Source organism: Giraffa tippelskirchi, chromosome 8, assembly GCF_054371585.1.
Source record: "Giraffa tippelskirchi isolate mGirTip1 chromosome 8, T2T-mGirTip1v1.2.pri, whole genome shotgun sequence".
Classification (NCBI taxonomy): Eukaryota; Metazoa; Chordata; class Mammalia; order Artiodactyla; family Giraffidae; genus Giraffa; species Giraffa tippelskirchi.
Window position 1 is genome coordinate 10,593,277 of NC_137282.1, and position 20,633 is coordinate 10,613,909.

At 43.9% G+C, this 20,633-nt stretch overlaps 1 protein-coding gene and 1 long non-coding RNA gene across 2 annotated transcripts; one reads left to right on the forward strand and one right to left on the reverse strand.

The window, feature by feature from the left end:
* Nucleotides 1–9,996: 9,996 nt before the first annotated feature.
* On the reverse strand, nucleotides 9,997–19,246 carry LOC145518877 (disintegrin and metalloproteinase domain-containing protein 5-like). Its single transcript, XM_081524012.1, has 3 exons — nucleotides 18,604–19,246; nucleotides 17,846–17,925; nucleotides 9,997–10,157 (listed from the first exon to the last, which is right to left on the reverse strand). The coding sequence occupies exons 1-3, from the start codon at nucleotides 18,716–18,718 to the stop codon at nucleotides 10,110–10,112; spliced, it is 243 nt and encodes an 80-aa protein (XP_081380138.1). The 5' UTR covers nucleotides 18,719–19,246; the 3' UTR covers nucleotides 9,997–10,109.
* Nucleotides 13,350–18,666, forward strand: LOC145518878 (uncharacterized). Its single transcript, XR_014063398.1, has 2 exons — nucleotides 13,350–14,234; nucleotides 15,815–18,666. It is a non-coding gene; the product is annotated as an uncharacterized LOC145518878 (long non-coding RNA).
* Nucleotides 19,247–20,633: the final 1,387 nt, after the last annotated feature.

Here is a 20,633-nt window from a genome sequence, read left to right on the forward strand (position 1 = left end):
TGATAAAGGAATAAGAGATGAAACAAACATATTTTTGCTTAATATATGCTTACATATAGACAAATGTATTTGTAACAAAATAAGGAGAATATACTCATGAAATTACAGTCTGCATTTCTATAATTGGTCACATGGTTGTAGCTGGTACTGTGATGCTTTGGTGACAAACTTTCATTTCTGAAAGGTGTGTTCCATTAGTAGTCCTTTCTGGGTCGTAGTTCTTCGTTGACCATAGTTACAGAGCGTGCCAATGCTGGGAGACATTCCACGTGGTTTCCTTATTTCATACAGAGTCTTCTTTACCTCCACTGTTGAGTAGTAGTCCAGTTGCTCTTTGTATTCAAGATCATTAACTACAGCCAATACCTTACCTCCCTTGTTTTCCTGTTGATTCAGAGGTACAAAGAACAAAAGTGGCCATGTAGCAGTTTTAATTCCAATTAAGGTATCACTGTTGTGTTTCCACCCTCTGGGACTAAGACCTCTAGGCCAACACAGCTTAAAGTCTGGAAACAGGAAGCAAAAATTCTGCTAGTGGATCATTTGAGGTGATGGTGAAGATGCCACTTCTATTTATACCCTCAATTCTAGGACCCATGAATTCTGACTTGGAGAAACAACATCATATGTTGGGCACTGATTTAGAGCATATGCAGTCCTTCTGGAGAACCTGGCCCCAGACCTGAAAAATACTGCCACCGAGCCAGCACTGTAATTGAGTGTTCAAAAGGCCACCATTCTCTCAGGCCAGCAGCTTCAGTATGCTGAGGAACGAGTGAATTCCATGAGCCCAGGGGGCATTGCTGAGATACTTTTGCTGTGAAGTTAGTTCCTTGATCAGAAGCAATGCTGAGTAGAAATCCTATGACCATGGGCGAGTCATTCTGTCAGTCAGTCAATGGAGGGCAGTCCTGACAGAAGCACTGCATATAGGGAAGGTAAAGCTGAATCCACAGTGTCTATTCCAATGAGGAAACAACCCTGCCAACCCTTGATGGAAGTGGCCCAATGTAATCAGCCTGCCCCCAGGTAGCTGGCTGACCATTCTGGAGAACGGTGCCCTACCTTGGGCTCCTCTGTGGCTGGAAGGCCAGGCACTAGCAGTGGCGCAGCCAGGTTGAGGTTGGTGAGTAGAGGTCCACGTCGCTAAACCCATCCTGCCACCATGATCACCTCAGTCATGAGCCCCTTGGATGAAAAGAGGCATGGCTAGGAACAAGGCTAACTAGTGTCCACAAAATGGGTCATCCTCTCCACGTGGGCTATTAAAAACTGTTCCCTGCTGAGATCACCCTTTGGTGAACATTCACATGAGACACAAACCTCTTTCTTACCCCTTCAGAGAGGTCTGGCTATTTCTTCTTCCAAGCAAATCCACTCGCAACTCTATTGCTCCTTTGTGACCTGCAGGGTTTGCCGAAGTAAGAGCTTTAGTCTGCACAAATGTATTCAACACTTTTGACAGCAGTTGGGGGTGGCTACCATTACTTTATAGGGACCCTCCATTTTGGTAATAGTTGGTCTTCCAGGGACCTGTATCTCCAGGTTTTAAGAAGAACTTAAACCCTGGGGTTTATTTTTGAAGAAAGTGACCCTCTGCTGTATATTTAGTGGGAGCTGGCAGTGCCTCGTGGGCATAGTCCTAGATTGCCTTCTGAACTTGTCCGTGATTAATAGTGTACTGCCATTATACAGGCTCACTTTCTTATCTAGCAGCATATCAGTGGTAAAAAATAAAAAAGGCTTCCCATAGTCATTTCAAGTGGCTAAGCCCCAGACCCCTCCTAGGGCTACATGGGCTCTGAGGAGTGCAATAGGAAGCAAAGTTGTCCTGAGCTCATGAGTCTCTTGATAGGGCGCTGCTAAGATATTCTTTAAAGGAGTGTTCACTGTCTCTACCTTCCCTGAAGACAAGGGGTGCCAAGAGGTATGTCGCTTGTGGTCTATCTCTAGGGCCCCTGTGAGCCCCTCTGTGATTTTGGCTATAAAAGAAGGCCCATTATTGCCCTGGAGGGATTTGGGGACTATTTATATCCTGGTATTGGGATCATTGGGGTGAAATGTAACTGCCAGTCTCTCCCCCATTCCCATCCCAGGTATGTCCATCAGCGATGAACTGGCCCGAGTAACAAAGGGAGATTTGATGGGTCTGTGAGTTATTGGATTGGATGGGTCAGTGGGTTACTATACACACAGAAATCACAGGCAAAGGTGACTTGTTTTACTGTTCTTTTAAGCCCTTTCTCTGAAAAAGCCTTTGGCCTCACATTCCATAGTGCATCCTTCCCATGGTGGTGGGCGTCAGGTAAGCTCTTGGTCTCCATTTTTGGGCCTCAGGGATTAGAACCTTACCTTCTTTTTTATACCAGCCTGTGTTTCCTTCCTCATAGCCGCATTTCTTAGCATTTTCTTGTTCCTGTGGCAAATTGTGGGGGAAGCTAGGGAGTTCAGGGAAGGGTGGCCAATCACTAGGGCCGTAACTTGCTTAGGTTCTTTCAGTGGAGCTGCCTGTTTTTCAGTTCCATCAGCTTTGCTGTTTCCTTGGCTCAAAAGAGATTCCTCCCTCTAGTAGCCCCTAGAGTGGATTACTGCTACCCAGGTCAGGAGCTGCGCTGCTTCTAAAAGAGCCAGAATCAAATCTGTATGTTTTGTGGGGGTTTACATCTATCGGTTAACATTTCCCTTTCTTTCCAAATGGCAGCATGAGCATGTATCACATATCACGTGGAACCCATATTTAGAGTCAGTAAAAATATTTAATTTCTTATCCGTTTTAATTGCAAAGCCCTCAGTAATGCAGTTAGTTCAGCCTTCCGGGCCGATGCCTGGCAGGGCCTTGGTTTCCATGACTTCATCTAGACTAACTGTGGCATACCCCACCTTTTGGGTACCCATTACTACAAAATTGGTCCTATCAGTGAATCACTAGACCTCAAGGCTTCATCTAGAAGATCAGACTCGCTGGAGTAAGTTTATTCTATGGTCTCTACACACTGATGCACAAAATCTCCACTCTCAACCACTTGATGCAGAGTTGCCAGGTTCAGGGTTTGGCATGACCTTCAGGTCATGTCAGACAAAGGAGCCTGGCTTGCTGCAGTCCATGAGGTCTCAACAGTCAGATACGACTTAGCAACTGAACAACAACAACGTAATGTCGGGGTGTCCTTTAGGAGGGACTGACATCATGTTAGCCTTTCCCCAGTCAACTAATAATGTCCCTTAACTTGCAGCACAGAATGTGCATGGTGAGGGTTAACACATCTCAGTGTTGTCACAGGGTGAGGTTGGAGGCATCATAACCAACAGGGCTGAGGCGGCTACTGCCCACGGGCAACCTGGCCATCCCAGGGCCACAGAGTCGAGTCGTGTGGAGAAGTAAGTCCCTGGGGTCCAATTCAGCCCCAGCTCTTGCGTCAAGACTCCTAGTTCTACCCTTCACCTCTCATGGACATATCGGGGGCTTGTCCAAATTCGGAAACCCCGGCACTGGTGCTCTGCTCAACTGTCTTAAAGCTGCAAAAGCCCACAAGTGGTCCCTATTTATTGAAGGGGCTCTCTCTTTTGTCTCTTTAGAGCCTCATTATTAGGGTTTTGCTGGAAGGCCATAATTTGGAACCCAGGTAGGATAGAACCCAGCCATCCTGGGAAAGCCTTGGAGCTGCCAACTTGTGGTCAGAGAAGGTAATGCATTAATTGCTGTTTTGATCAACAATCAGGACTCTTGATCCTAGGTTAAAAACAAACTCTAAATAGCCCCATGACTGTGAGATCTGAGCCATGGTTGGGGAGACATTATTTCTTCTTTCTGCCACAAAATTTAGAACCTTAACAGTATTTGGATCTAAATCCTGTTTTGTCTCACCTTTTGTTGTTCAACTGCCAAGTCGTGTCTGACTCTTTGTGACCCCATGGACTGCAGCACACCAGGCTTCTCTGTTCCTCACCGTCTCTTGGAGTTTGCCCAAATTCACGTCCATTGAGTCAGTGATGCCATCCAAGCATCTTACCCTCTGCCACCCTGTTCTCCTTTTGTCTTCAATTTTTTCCTTCCATCAGGATCCTTTCCAATGAGTCGCCTTTTCACATCAGGTGACCAAAGTATTGGAACTTTGGCTTCAACATCAGTCCTTCCAATGAGTATTCAGGGTTGATTTCCTTTAAAATTGACTGGTTTGTTCTCCTTGTAGTCCAAGGGACTCTCAAGAGTCTTGTCCAGCAACACGGTTTGAAAGCATTAATACTTCGGCACTCTGTCTTCTTTATGGTCCAGCTCTCACATCCATACGTGACTACTGGAAAGACCATACCTTTGAGTATATGGACCTTTGTTGGCAAAGTGATCTTTGCTTTTTAGCACACTGTTTAGTCTCACTAAATATCAATAAATCATAAATCTATTGCATGAATTCCCTCATTTCCCTTGCTAACATGTTTCCAAAAAGGTGGACACTATCCCGAAAACCATGCAGAAACACTGTCCAGGTATACTGGGTAACCTTCAGGGTGGCAACGTCCTATTCAAAGACATAAAGGTATGAGGAGTATGGATGTAGGGGAATAGAGAAAAATGCAGCTTTGAGGTCCAAAACAGAGAAATACTGAGTGTCCCCTGGCTGGCAATTGGCCAAGGAGTGTGTGGGGTTTGACATCACTGGATGAATAGAGATGACAACCCCATTTAGTGCTTGCAAGTGTTGCACAAACCGATATTCCTCATTAGGCTTCTGAATGGGAAGGTCTGGGGGTGTTGTGAGAGGATTGGCATGGCTTAATGAGTCCATGTTTGAAAACTTTGATGAGCAGTGATTGTGTCCTCATCAGAGTCTCAGATTTAAAGATATGTCCTTCCAGGGGTATTTTTCCCCAGGCCTTGATCATTCTTATTGTGTGGGGGGCAGGGTGGGGGGGAAGGAGGCAAGGAAATGACACATTTTGCCATCCTGAAGCCAAGGTATCACAAAATCCAAGATTTAATTGTTTTTAAATTTGAGGGGATGCCTGGGGAGTATCTTGATGAGCAGCAGGTGGGTCACCTAGGGCTGCGAACAGATGCAGTCTCTGCTTGAATTCTCTACCTCCTTGGACTTCACCCTGCCCTAAGCACATACTAGCTCCTAACTGATTTAGCAAATCTCTCTGGAGAAGAGGGTCAGAACATTCTGCCATACACAAAAAGGAGTGACTAATAATAATAGACCCGATTCTGCAGGCAAGGGGAGACATAAATTGCCTTACCACTGGCCGTCTATCAGCTACCATCACAGTGCAGAGAGGGGGCTGGCCAGCCGAGCCAGAACAGAGCAGGAGGCTCTAGTATTAACGAGAATTAATTTCTGCTTCCCACCACGTCGCAAGTGACCCACAGCTCCTCTGGAGTCATGAGGATCGATCGAGTGGGATGTGGACCTGGACGGACGCTCGGGCCCCATCAGACGGTGTGCAGGCATCTCTCATCGGAGAGATTTGCAAGGAGCTGGAAGGACATCCCTCCTTCCAGTGCCCTCCCTTTCAACAAAAAACATGCTGCTTTGGGCCCGGACAGCTTCTGTTGAGGCAGCTTTCTTGGTCCTCCAGGGTCCCCTTGAGGTCATGGAAGAATCAGTACAGTCAAAAGCTTTTTTTTTTTAATAGTCTCATATCTTTTTTGGCCTCTTCTGTGAAGTATTGCTTATTATTGACCTTGAAGTCCTCCTCTGCCAAGGTTGACAATGGGGTTCGGGGCCCAGCCTCAAGCTTTTGTAAGTTTTCCCAGATGTCAGGAGTGGCCTGGGAGATAAACTGCATGGCCAGTAGCGACCTCCCTTCCGCCGACTTAGGGTCTGGGTGAGTGTCCTTCCTCAAGTCCCTGTCACCTGGCTCAGGAAGACTGCCGGGCTTTCATCTTTTTCCTGTGTAATCTCTCAGATTTTATCATAATTTAAAGGCTTTGCTATACACCTTTTCATGGTTTCCAACAGACAAGTAGCATGATGTCTCCTCTCAGCCTGCCTATATCATCTTCATAGTCCCAGCATGGGTCATGTTCAGGGTTCATCCCCACCTGCCTGATAAATTTGGTGATGCTGACTGGCAGCTAGTAGGCCATCTGAGGGTCTCCTGGCATTTCTCAGCCTCTGCTCCTTTTCATCGCGGATACAACAGGGGGCCAGAGTAACCATGATGTCCTGCCAGGTGAGAGAGAATGTCAACCCCAGCCTGGTCAGTGCATCCTTATATTTGTCAGGGTTCTTTGAGAAGGGGGACACACCCTTGAGTCGTCACTTGACTCCCAGCAGCTGCTTCCCAGAAGTAAAAGGCCTTGTGGGGAGGAGGTGTGGGCTGTCTTTGAGCTCAAGTGGAGCCCCGCAGTGGAAAACTCTGGAGGCTCCAATTTGGGAGCGTTCTGATTTGACAGGGTAAGACAGAAGTCGGAAGGCTGAAGGTGGTGATGAAAGGGAAAAAATGAGGGCCTGAGAAGGGGGTGTGGGGGGCCGATGGCTTGTCAGCGGTTGAAAGACCGGGGTCCCTGAGAGGGTCTGGCTCCAAGTCTCTTGGGGGCAGCTCAGGAACAGAAGGTCCTCACTCAGTGACAGGAGCCCCTCAGCCAAGACTCTCGATAAAGTCTCATAAAGGGAGCACATACTCGACCTCCCTCCATTTTTGAAACTTCTTACCAGACTGGTCCAATTGCAAACTGGTGTCCAAGTTTAAAGGATCCCCCACGCTAGGGCCACTTCTCCTGGTCACCTGAGGCACGTTGGTGTCAGGCTGCATTGCAAAAGAAAATCAGCTTTTTTTTTTTTGTCTCCACAATCTTCTATTGTTGAGAATGCAGCCTTGAGGAGAATCTTTGGGGATTCCCTGGGCATTTTCCATGTTTCCATATAAGCCTGGAGGCTAACAGTGAGAGACCCTGGGAACTCGAGGCCTGGTATAACCACCAAGGGGGGATCACAGAATTCCCTCCTCAGAGTCAGACACACAGATGAGGGGTTTCCAGGACGAAGAGGACAAGAGTGTAGGCATGAGATCCAAGGGAGAGGAAAAGAGGGATAAAAAACGACTGAAAAAGAGACAGAGAGAGATTGCCTTTTCCACCCACCCCCTGCAGATGTCTATTCAGGCACCCGCCCTGGCGCTTCCAGAAAGGGCCAGCGAACGAGGGAGCATCTCCTCCACTGCCTGCCAGGTCCTCGAGCCCAGAAGCCAGCCAGTTGTACTGGTTGCCAAAGTGAAAGTGTTAGTTGCTCAGTAGTGTCCCATTCTTTGCAACCCGCCAGGCTCTTCTATCCACGGAATTCTCCAGGCAAGAATACTGGAGTGGGTTTGCCATTTCCTTCTCCAGGGGATCTTCCCCACCCAGGGATCAAACCCTGGTCTCCCACATTGCAGGCAGGTTCTTTACCATCTGAGCCTCCAGGGAAGCTTGTACGTTGTGTGTGGGACTCACGCCTATGCGTAGGACACAGAAATCTGCCAATTCAGCCCGTTCCCTCGGGGCTTCTCTCTCCAGCAGGAAAATAAAGATGAGGATATGGGGACGATCGGACTAATGGCCACGACATGATACGAGGTCTGATCCCCTGTCACCCTCGGAAATCTCTGGTCAGGGAGAGCCCGCAAGGCAGGGAGCTGAGTGCTGTGAGGTAAGCCCCTCCCACCTCTGCTGGTCATCCATCTGGATGAGCCGCTGCCGGCCAGAGGGAGCTGGTCCCACAAGCTGAGAGGAGTGAAGCTGTAGCCGCCCAAGGTCCGAACTCTCGGAAGGACAGGACAAAAGGAGAGGATGGAGAGGGGACATAGCAGCTGTCAGGAGAAGGAAGGGGCAAAGCGGAGAAGGAAACGTTGTCTGAATGAGGGTCTTGAGGTCCCCAGGGGCCAGGAAGGCAGACTTATCAAACGTGGGGGCAGTTAGGATTTTGGTTTTTTTGTATCTTGTTCATAATTTGCTCCAACTGGACACGCACTCAGTTATTTTTAGTCCATGCTCCATTACTCTGGGAGAAAATTTAACTGCCACTGTTTACACTGATGATACTTTTATAGTAGCTCATGATTTTGGAATGTTGTGGAAGCAACCCGGTTTCTTTACTTCTAACAGAAATAGAATTTTAAACAGCCCCTATGTTCACCAATTATTAGATGCAATACTTTAAGCCTGCCACTTCAGCTATTATGATGACTCTGGGGAATCCTAAACTTGACTCTCTGGGAGTGAAGGGAAATAATTTTGCTGGCATTTCTGCAAGGAATTAAAGGGCAACAGCAGCCAAACTTGTGTCATGGTCCAAAGGGATATTTCTCCAAACGAAAACAGAAAAACTGGCTACAGCAGCTCAACAATTGGCCTCAAAATATAAAAATAAAAAAGGAAAATGAAAGTTAAAAATTAAACAGTTGTTCTTGTGATAAAAAGAGAAATCTCTGGTTTGGATCAATTTATTCCTTCTCAGATCCAGATTTACCATTTCACTACCTCCCCTGCAATAATGGATTGAACGCTCTTTTCTCCGTTAGTGAAGGCAGTGGTAGGACTAGCCAGCAGAGGGCACCAGAGGTTCATTGAAGGAAAAACAGACTCCTCCAGCATGTAGTGTTTGGTTTCTTTTTCTTGCTGCACAGGGCGTGAGCAGCGGCGGCCTAAGACGTCCAGCGATGCTTTATCCCAGGTGCTCACGCTCCCGGAGTGTGTCCTCCCTTAGGTGATCTTGCTGGCCTCCCTGGGTCCAGTAACCACATTCTTGGATCCTACTGATACCGCATCACGGACTTCAGGTCTTGCTCCTGCGGCACCCCCTCCACAGACTTTGTACAACCCCTGCAACAGTCATTTACCCACACCCATCCTGATTCAGACTCTGTACACTCCAGCTCGCTCGTGAAGTGGCATTGGTTCTGTCAGCAGCACCAGCTGGAGTTATGTTTTCTGCTTTTCTCCATGTCTGTGGAGCGCCTCTGGCCGGAGCCATCCAGCAGGCAGAAATCACACCTGCTCCGATGAGGTCTGACCCTCAGCCTTGGGCGAGTGGCCACTCTTCCAAGCGTATCCTTCCTTGGGTACTTTCCCTCAGACTGAGGATACTTGTTGAGTTATGATATCTTGATAACGGCTCTCCAGTGGAGTGTACTATTAAACTACCTATTTAAATTGTGTAATCCCTGGTCTCCTGATTGGACCCAGACGAATATAAGGCCACAGGCACAAGCTAAAGGAGGAACACCACTGCTACTGTGCTGAATGACACAGGAGTCTGACTTAACGACTTGGTAGACCATCATGAGAGGTTCAAATGGATGGCCACCTGGTGTCCCACGGTAAAATATTCCATCTCTACTAGATCCCAGTAACACACCATTTCTCAAAAGATACATAAAAATTAGGTTCATGACTTTGAAAAGAACCTTTGCAAGTAAGTGGCCCTGATGCTTTTGCTTCCTTGAAAGTATTACTCGCTCAGTCATGTCTGACTCTTTGCAACCCCACGGATTGTAGCCCACCAGGCTCCTCTGTCCATGGGATTCTCTAGGCAAGAATACTGGAGTGGGTTGCTGTGCCCTCCTCCAGAGGATCTTCCTGACCCAGGGATTGAACCCCAGTCTCCTATACAGCAGGCAGATTCTTTACTGTCTAAGCCACCAGGGAAGCCCTTAGCTTCACGGTAAACCTCCTCTTGGTAAACAGGAATCTGAATACACTAAAGCAGGTATACAAGCTTTCAAAGAGAAGTGGTAACAAGAGAAAGACTGGATTCAACAACTCCTGAGTAAATGCCACTAGGACAAGTCACAGGAGGAAGGAGGAAAGGTGGGGAGAGGTTCAGGTCAACTGAAAGAGCAGAAAGGAAGAGGGATACTCTCTATGCTGGGGTCTTGAGACACAACTGGCAGGCTCTCAGGGCTTTAAGGGGTGAGAGTCTTTGACTGCTTTTAGCTGACTGAGAGTCTTTTTCAAGTTAGATATAGTGGAAGTTGAAACTGAAAATGCAGAGAAAACACCAGACATAATTAGGATGATTCAGGTGCAGATGATTTATTATTTCATAATTTAAACCCTCAGCAGTGACAACAGAGGGGACAGAAAAATACGTGTTTTTTTTCCTTCTTGGTTTAGGCCAGTTTCTGGTGATTTATTTGGCACTATCCTCTCTATAGGGCAAGACCATCAGCGACTGTTGCTATAAGGGAAAACAAGACAAAGCACAAAATGAAATAACAGTGTTACTATTTTTTTTGAGCCCACATATTTCTAATACAAGCAATTTATTTAAAAGGCCTGGAAATTGAAGAGAGAGGATCAAGTAAATAAAAATCGATTCCAGAAAAAAGAAATCATCTGTTAACTCAGCTGCAAATAGTCTTAGTCTTGTGTCTTCCTAAAATATCCTAAGTGCTTATTTATCAATTTTTGGTAACTATTTAGATCAATAAAGCAAAGTGCCTTTAAAATTCCATTCTAAATACATAAACTGATTTTAGTTTAGAACAAAAAAGAGATACGATATTTCTAAGTACAATCACATTCTATAAAGGATAAAAGCTCACACACACATGCACACACCTGTCTCTCCATCTGTATATTGCAATACTTTAACAGTGCTCATCCTGGGTGCTAATACGAATGGTTACTTTTTATTGTTTTGAGTAGTTTTAAAGGAAGGTTTAGACTCTCATGAAAGGACACACTAAAAAATACTCCACCAATAGTCTTCAACAATGACAAGGACATCAAAAACAAAAAGCCTAAAAACTCATCAGAGCCAAGAGGAGCCAAAGGAAACATGAAACAAAAGCTAATGGTGTCTCATGAATGGACTCCGGAGTAGAAGAAGGACATCTATTAAAAGCTAAGAAAATATGAGTACAGTATGGACCTTAGTTAATAATGACATATTAAATTGCTTTATTAGTTGTAACTTATCAACTAATATTAGATGGTAATAATAGAGAAGACTGAGTGTAAAATATATGGAAAGTTGTACTCTTTTCTCAATTTTTCTGTGAATTGAAAAAGTTTCAATGCAATAAAGCCTCTTTGGAATAAACAAAATGCATGAATGTTTATTACTTGTTACTACTATAATAAGCAGAATGATTTGCTTACTTGCAAGCGTATACAATTTATTGAATAAATCAAGAGAGGGTAGTAACAGCAAAAAACAGGCATTGCAAGCTCTCTGGACAGAAAAGGATCTTACTCTCATTAAAATGTAAGATAATCCTTCAGAATTATGATTAATGGAAATGGTTAAGCATAAAATAAAGTCAAAATGTTTGTTGCAAAACTCAGCAAAAAACTGAAAACGATAAAACATTTTTGGAACCAAGAAAATAATGTTTAAAAAACAAGAATTGATTAACAGCAGGCTAGATCTAAAATTCAAACTTAAATAGCAGAAAAATCAGCGGAGAGAGTTAAGAGAAGGTAAAAATACACTCAGCATTCCTTAAAATAAATGGAGTCTCAAAAGTGCCTCTAATCTGTTCTTATTAATATTATATTACATATTTGTCTTTCTATGCATACACATTGAAGAGCTCATTATGGAGAACAAGATGGCAGAGAAGTAGGTGGTCCGTGGAGCACATCTCTCTCCCCGGACACATCAGGAATACACCTTCAGACACAGAAGTGCATGCAGGACACCAGCTGAGAGTGGAAGGAGCATCTGACCAGCAGAAAAGAATAGAGAGAACCATGCAAAACTCTGTATGACAAGCAACTAGGGGGAAAAACAGGAATGTAAGTAGGACTGGACCTGCCCTCGGCAGGTGGGGGAACTGAATCAGTGGTCCACTTCCCATATCGGGGCAACTGTCTGAGTCAGAGGAAAAACATTTAAGGCTGAGAGTAAAACAGCGAATCCGTGGCAGCCTATATGTAATGAGACTCAGACAGTCCTTGCCGCAGCCATACATACCCTGGAGAAGGATGCAGGTCCCCTGGAAGGGACAGCTGCTGGGAGCTGGAGTTTAGGGATTGTGGAGAAATCCCACGGCTAGAGATGCTGTTGACTGTGGACAGACTGATCAAGAGGATATGAGGGAGGAGACTGTGTTGGGAAAAGCCTGTGGAGGAAAGCCAGGCAGCCATGGAAGCAAGGCAATACTGCTGAGTCACGTGTAGGGGGTGGAGCCATCACCATAGCCTCTCTCTCCCCACATGCCTGCATGGGCAGCTGAACAATAGAGAGGCTGGCCCATCAAACGCCTAATGCACTGAACTACAGAGCAGGACCCCACCCAGGGTGCCCCTTTAAGTGACTGATTTGCAAAACTACAGAGTAGAACCCCAGCCAGGGGGGCCCCTCTATGCGCCTGAATGGGAGGAGATATGGAGAAAAACTGGCCAAAGAGGCCTGCTGATCCCCAGCTACAAGAGGATCAAAAAAGACTCTGATAGGGCCGTAACTCCTGTGGCGGAGGCAGTCCGTGTCCCTGCACACTTGGCACTGCCAGGGTCCCTGCAAGCCAAGCAGCTGTGCTAACTTCACGCTCAACCCTCACTGGGGCAGAGATGACACAGGCAAAAATGTCCTGCATCTATGCACACAGGGTCGCTTTGGTCTGTCCAACTCTTTGCAACCCTGTGGACTGTGGCCTGTCAGGCTTCCAGGCAACAGTACTGGAGCATATTGGCCAATACTGGTTACCATACCTTTCTGGAGCACTATAGTTCCTGCTGCCCTAGCTGCCAACTCCCCTGAGTACCTGGTGCTGCCAGAACCCCTGCAACCCAAGCAGCTGCACCACCTCCACACCTGGCCCTCACTGGGGCAGACCCAAGTCCTCCAGGGCAGCCTCAGGAGCAAACCCCAGTGGACTAGGCACATGCAGAGATGGAAAGAAAACCACAACTGAAACCCAGGGGCAGTGTGGCTAAGGAAGAAGACTCAACCCCTCCCACCAGCTGTACAAGCTGCAGATTAAATCCATGTGATCCATTAGGCAGACTCTACGTCTATGAAACACATATAAAAGGACATTGAGAGCTCCCACAAAAGAAAACACACTAGTTCTGACAGCTGTGGACATTGGAAGCAAGAACACACAGGAGTAGGAGCAGATTAGAATCTGAGCTGCCCCCGCAGCAGGTCCAGAGACCAGCACAGTGTTGGAGGGCATCCTAGGGAGGTGAGGTGGACTGTGACTCCCAGCGAGGGAAACAACTCTGACAGCAGTGACTCAAGAAAAACATTATTCTTATGTTTTGACTCGTTGTGTAGACTCTTTTGGATTTTTTTTTTCTACTTTTTTCTTTTTCTATTTTTTCCCTTCCCACCACCTCCCTCCATTGTAGTTGTCGATTTTATTGGCACTATGAAATCTAATTAAGCTATTGACTTTTATTTTTTCCTTTCTCAGTCACATTTTTTATTGTTCTTATAAACTTCTGCCTCTACACTGGATTTTTGCAATTCTGTGGAGATTTTCTTTGCTTTTCTTCTGTTTTTCCCTCCATTTTAATTTTAATTTTTAACTTTTTAAAAACCTATTATTATTTTTTCCACATTTATTCTTTGTTAGCTTTTCCTACTGTTCTCTTCCCCTTGCAGTTAATCTTTAATGTACATAAATCTTCTTTATCTAGCTCTATTTAACTTTGCATGTCTATTCTTTCTTGCTTTTACTTCTTTCCATTCCTCTCAAAATATTTGTTAGTTTTGTTTGCATTGCTTTATTCCCCACTTGGCACCTTGCTTTAGTTTTGTTTTCCAGTTTGTGCTTTAGTTAGTTTTGTTCTTAACTGGTAGATATAATTTTTGGTTTCCTTTGTTTGCTGGGTCAATCTATTGTATCTTATTTTTGTTGGATTGTTTTGATTTTGCTTATGGGTCTATATGTATACGTGTATATGCAGTCACACTTTTTATTGTTATTATAAACCTCTGCCTCTACGTTGGGTTTTGCAGTTCTGTGGAGTTTTCCTTTTTTTTTTTCTTGCTTTTTCCTTTTATTCTTTTCTCTATTTCTTTTCATTTTAATTTTATTAAACCTATTATATGTTTCTCCATTTATTCCTTTCTTTGTTTTTCCTACTGTTCTCTTCCCCTTGCAGTCAATCTTTAATGTATATAAATCTTCTTTATCTAGCTCTACTTAACTTTGCATATCTATTCTTTCTTTCTTTCCTTTCCTCTCAACATGTTTATTAGTTTTCATTGCTTTATTCCCCACTTGGCTCCTTGCTTTAGTTTTGTTTTCCAGTTTGTGCTTTAGTTAGTTTTGTTCTTAACTGGTAAATATAATTTTTGGTTTCCTTTGTTCACCAGGTCAATCTAGTGTATTTTTGTTGGACTGTTTTGATTTTGCTTATGAGTATATATGTATAGGTATATAGTCCATTATTTTAATTATTATTTGCCTGATTTTGTAACGGACATTTGTCTGAGGTTCATCTTTGATTTCTCATTTTGGGTATTTGTTTTAATCTCACTTAATGCCAAAACAAACCACTTGTGGAATCTTTCTTTCCTCACCAGAGATCAACCCCTGGGCCACTGGAGTGGGAGCACTTGCCATTTAAAACAAGGAAGCACCTACAACACAGCACTAAGCTAAGTGAAATGAGTCAGACAGAGAAAGTCAAATACCATCTGACTTCTCTTATATGTGGAATATAAAAAACAAAACAAATGAACAAACATAAGAAGACAGACCCACAGATACAGAGAACAAGCAGGTAGCTGCCATAGGGAAGAGGGCAGGGGGATGAATGAAATAGGTGAGAGAGATAAACAGATACAAACTTTTCAGTTACAAAATAAGCGAGTTATAAGGATGAAAGGTACACTCCGGGGGATATTGTCAATAATATTGTAATGACTTTGTACAGTGATAGATGGTAACTAGGTTTATCAAGTAGATTATTTTGTAATGCACAGAAATACTGAATTACTATGGTTTGCACCTGGAACGAACATAATGTTGCAGATAATTATTCTTCAATTTTTAAAATTCACTATAAAATTAAATCTTTATAGACAGAAACTGGGGGGAAAAGGGGGAAAAATTGTCATTTGGCCAAAATCTCAAGTTATGTAACTACCATTAGAGATAATTTTTATCACCCTGTACAATCAGAAAATCAGCCAATTAACAACAGCCACACTCAAATAACTAGCTTCTGAAAGTTTGCAAATCAATGACAACCCCAAGTTTCTGAAAGTCAGCCAACAAGTGACAGCCACAGCTTCTAGACAGGAGTCAGTAACTGCTTCAATCCCCGGATGAGGATTCTGAAAGTGAGAAGACCACCAAGTAGTCTATCTCAACTAACTGCAGCAACACAACTGGGAGCCTGTCTACACATAAACACTCTCCTTCCTGAAAGCCCGAGGGTCCCTGAATACTAGGCTTCCCAAAACCTTTTATAAGATTGGCTGGCTTTCTTCAGAAAGACTGGTTTACAACTCGCCCTTAAAAGCCAATTGGAAGGTCATCATTTGTTTGAGTAACATACCAAGTTCAATTTATAGTTTGTCCACAAGTCCACAATCTTTTCAACAGTTCAGCTCTTTTATGATTAGTCAGGAGTTTATACTTCTGACAGTTTCACTGACACAGCTGCAAGGTTTTCAATTCAATATTTCAATTCTTTAAATGTTTTTAAAGCATTTTCTCAATTTTTATTTGCATATATTTAAATCCCAAAATGCCAAAACACAAGTATAAATCTTGTACTGAATATTTTGAACAGTACAAATTTCTCAACTGAAGAAGAGTTCTTTTTGAAGTTCTTTGTGTGGTTTGCAGTTGTTCACTAAACATCAAACTTGGTGGAGAGTCAAATATAAACCAGCATATACTAACAGCTAAGCAAAAGAAATAAAAGATTTCCTCATACAATACCAAAGAAGGTGATATAACAAATTTGGGGGATTAAGAAAAATTTTGAGGAAGAAGATATAAGAAATTGTAGCAGGCACCCTGATAGTTTTTCACACTGTGTATCATCAGCCTTTCTGCACAAATGACTAAATGCACAACTACCGTAAGCATTTATTTCAAAATTGTAAGCAAATTTTCAAGTGCCAGGTTAAAAATCCACTGCAACAATTAAAGGATGAAACAGCTCCCTTTGCAATGACAGAAACATGAAAGATGGACACGTGTCACCGTGTTGGAGCACAGCCATAGGGGCAAGTAATCACTATGCAGAAAAGAAAACGTTGCCTTTCTTTTGCACAGTATTTTTCTAGTGAAACAAAAAACAGTATGTCAAGGCTGTATATTGTCACCCTGCTTATTTAACTTATATGCAGAGTACATCATGAGAAATGCTGGGCAGGAGGAAGCACAAGCTGGAATCAAGATTGCCAGGAGAAATATCAATAACCTCAGATATGCAGATGACACCACCCTTATGGCAGAAAGTGAAGAAGAACTAAAGAGCCTCTTGATGAAAGTGAAAGAGGAGAATGAAAAAGTTGGCTTAAAGCTCAACATTCAGAAAACAAAATCATGGCACCCAGTCCCATCACTTCAAGGCAAATAGATGAGAAAACAGTGAAAACAGTGGCAGACTTTACCTTTGGGGCTTCAAAACCATTGCAGACAGTGATTGCAGCCATGAAATTAAAAGGCACTTACTCCTTGGAGGGAAAGTTATGACCAACCTAGACAGCATATTAAAAGGCAGAGACATTACTTTGTCAACAGAGGTCCGCCTAGTCAAGGCTATGGTTTTTCCAGTGGTCATGTATGGATGTGAGAGTTGGACTGTAAAGAAAGCTGAGCGCTGAAGAATTGATGCTTTTGAACTGTGGTGTTGGAGAAGACTCTTGAGAGTCCCTTGGACTGCAAGGAGATCCAACCAGTCCGTCCTAAAGGAGATCAGTCCTGGGTGTTCATTGGAAGGACTGATGTTGAAGCTGAAACTCCAATCCTTTGGCCACCTGATGCGAAGAGCTGACTCATTTGAAAAGACCCTGATGCTGGGAAAGATTGAGGGCAGGAGGAGAAGGGGACGACAGAGGATGAGATGGTTGGATGGCATCACCGACTCGATGGACATGGGTTTGGGTAAACTCTGGGAGTTGGTGATGGACAGGGAGGCCCGGCATGCTGCAGTTCATGGGGTTGCAAAGAGTCAAGACACGACTGAGTGACTGAACTGAACTGAACACAAGGTTTCGCAAGTAAATTCCCTTCCAGATGAGACTTAGACAACAGGAAACTTTTTCAGAGACTCTCTTATTGAGTTGAATTAATAAGTAAAATACATGGCTTTGGATGGAGATAATATGATGACATGTTTAAGATCATTTAACAATAAAAGTAGAATAACTATGGTTCAGGCATCCCACATGGAGTCGGGTGTCCACTAGTGGATGGGTTTTCAGACAAATTCTTACATCACCGAGGTTATGAATTTTCTGAACTGTATCAAACTCAAGGACACCACCAGCCAGTTTCAAAACCGTATCTGCTAGCAGCTGCTGGATGCAACCCTGTAGTTTCATAAGCCCCCTCTCTTTTTCCCAGCTATGTAATCATTTCAAACTCCAGCCCCAATTCTTGCTTAATGGACACCCTTACTTCTTGCCAGCTCCAACCCTAATTCTTAACAATTTATGTAACCTAGTAGCTTTCTTCCACCTTTTTGTAGTCTGGTGGAACATATTTCAAGTGCTTCTTGGGTCTGTGTCTCCCAGGGTGCAGTCCTAACAAACCCCAAATAAATGCTTTTTTGTGTGTGTGTGCCTCAACACCTCTCATCAAAATGTTCCTCCTTGTGAACCTGGTCTGAGCACTCAGCTCTGCCTCCAAGAACTGAATTACTGTCCACCATCAGCAGCTATGGTCTTGATATTAAAAGCGATTTCACACAATTTAAGAAATAAAAATATTATTTCCCAATTACATTATTTTCTGGATCTTTGATTGCCTCGGACGTTGAAATCTTTTCAGGAACTATGGTCTGCAGAAACTTTTTGTGAAGATCTAAAACAAAAACAAGCAAAAGTATTCTGATACTTGTCTTACATTTTCATTTCTAAATTCAATTTTTCGTTTGTTTTTCTACATTACCAACGTTTTGTGTGCATACCAAAGAAGATATGCATCTTCTTTCCCTTTCTGCTGTCTTTTGGTCCTTCTTACCCATACATTTCTTAACCCTTTATAATCTTAAGGTTTCATTCTCTTTTCCTATCTGCAGGCAGGTAGTTTGACTAAGTAACAATAACAAATTACACTGGTGTAAGAGATATGGAAATAAAAAAAAGTGGAATGCATCGAGAAACTGGGATCATTTGCAGGGAAAAAAAAGATATAGAATACTGAATACAAAGGTGATCTGCAATTTTCCACGGAGAAGGTAGAGGACTGCAGTTACCAATGAGGAACTCATTGACAAGTGGCTGCTTCACGGCGGTGCAATTATTTCTAGAAGAGCAGAATTCTGAATGTCAAAAAGACCACATCTTTCATTTCTGTCCATTTTACAGACAAGGAAACCGCCCAGAGAAATGAAAGGATTTTCCGCACCGACGCTGCCTCTGCCTCCTTGGCCGCAGACCTCGAGGCCGGGGGTCAGACGGGGTGGGAGGGCGGTCTGGGGCCGACCCTGGACCGACAAGGGCAGCCCTCCAACCGGAGAAGGCGAGGCTCGGGACTTACTGGGGCCTCCATGCAGTCCCCTGAGGCCGGTGAGAAGGACTAGAAGAAGGAACATGGCTCCGCTGGCCTGGAGCCACACTGGCCCAGCGGTGACGGTTGAGCCGTTGCGGCGCATGGGGGCCGAGCGCGGCTGGGAGACGCCCGCGGCGCGCGAGGAAAAGGCTGCGGGCGGCTCCTGGCTGCCTCCGCGAGGGGCAGTGGGCGCACAAGGCGTGCAGCTGGTGGGCAGCTGCGGCTGAGCGGACAGCACTCGGTTTCCTGTGAAGGAAGGAAAAGCCGCGCAAGTTACAGTTCTCCGAAGAGGCTGGTGGTGCCTGGTTTTGTTTGTATCTTCGACTTGGATTGACGGTTTTTGAGGTAGTTTCCAATCACAGTTAGGAGAAGGTGCAAAGGTAATGTATCATAATGCCATTTGCTAAAAATGGCTTTTCCTTACATTACCTGGTGACTGATAGGAATCAGAACGCTTTTTTAAATGCTCAGTTCAGTCGCTCAGGCGTGTCCGACTCTGTGCAACCCCATGGACTGCAGCACACCAGGCCTCCCTGTCCATCACCAACTCCTGGAGTTTACTCAAACTGATGTCCATCGAGTCGGTGATGCCATCCAACCATGTCATCCTCTGTCCCCTTCTCCTCCTGCCTTCAATCTTTCCCAGCATCAGGGTCTTTACTAATGAGTCGGCTCTTCACATCAGGTAGTCAAAGTACAGGAGCTTCAGCTTCAGCATTAGTCCTTCCAACGAACACTCAGGACTGATCTCCTTTAGGATGGACTGGTTGGATCTCCTTGCAGTCCAAGGGACTCTCAAGAGTCTTCTCCAACACCACAGTTCAAAAGCATCAATTCTTCCGTGCTCAGCATTCTTTATGGTCCTACTCTCACATTCCATACATGACTACTGGAAAAACCATAGCTTTGACTAGACAGACCTTTGTTGGCAAAGTAATGTCTCTGTTTTTTTAATATGCTGTCTAGGTTGGTCAGAGCTTTTCTTCCAAGGAGAAAGTGTCCTTTAATTTCATGATTGCAGTCACCATCTGCAGTGATTTTGGAGCCCCCCAAAATTAAGTCTGTTACTGTGTCCATTGTTTCCCCATCTCTTTGCCATGAAGTGATTGGACCCGATGCCATGATCTTAATTTTCTGAATGTTGAGTTTTAAGCCAGCTTTTTCACTCCTCTCTTTCACTTTCATCAAGAGGCTTTTCAAATGCTCAAGTTGACAGCAAGCAAAAGTTTCCTCCTAGTAAAAATATTTACCCATCAACTCTCCCAGGAATGAACAGAACTGATTAAAAAAAAAAAATAGAAAATACAAAACTAAAATTAAGAGATAAGGAGAAGAGAAGTGTTAATAACAGTATTTTCCAAAAGGAGAAAAATTAAAATAATTAGAAGGAAATACTTAAAGGGTTAATAGGAAAACTCTTTTTCTTAATTTCAAAAATAAGAGAATGGCTTTAGAAAGGACCCAAGTATTAAAAAGTTAAGAGAAAAGTGAAAGACAAGGAGAGGACATTTGCAAAGATTAATACCAACCAGGAATTACTATCTAGGATATCCAACATACATGAGCACCCACTGCTACACACACACACACACACACACACACACACACACACAGACAAAGGTATGGGAGGAGACAGAAGGGGACAAAAAAATCCAGTAGCAATATTGGAAAATGTTATGAATACTTTTTTTCATAAAGCATGATAAGTAAATGCCTGAAAGGATGTAAAGAGATCTTTAGTCTAAATAGTAATCACAAATGAGCAAATTAAAACAACAGTGACATATCACTTTCTATCCAATAAACCAGCAAAACTTAGGGTGGTGAAAAGCACCAAGTTCAGGTAAGAATGAGGAGAAACCTCAGACTTGGTTTGCAGGCATGTAAGCAATAATAACCGTTCCAGAGAGCAATCTGGCACTTTTCCAAGAAATAAATTTTTTAATATATTCTGTGCTTTACCAAGTCCAGCCCTGGGGATGACGTCTGGTAAAGCTTACACTAATGTGTAGCCTGAT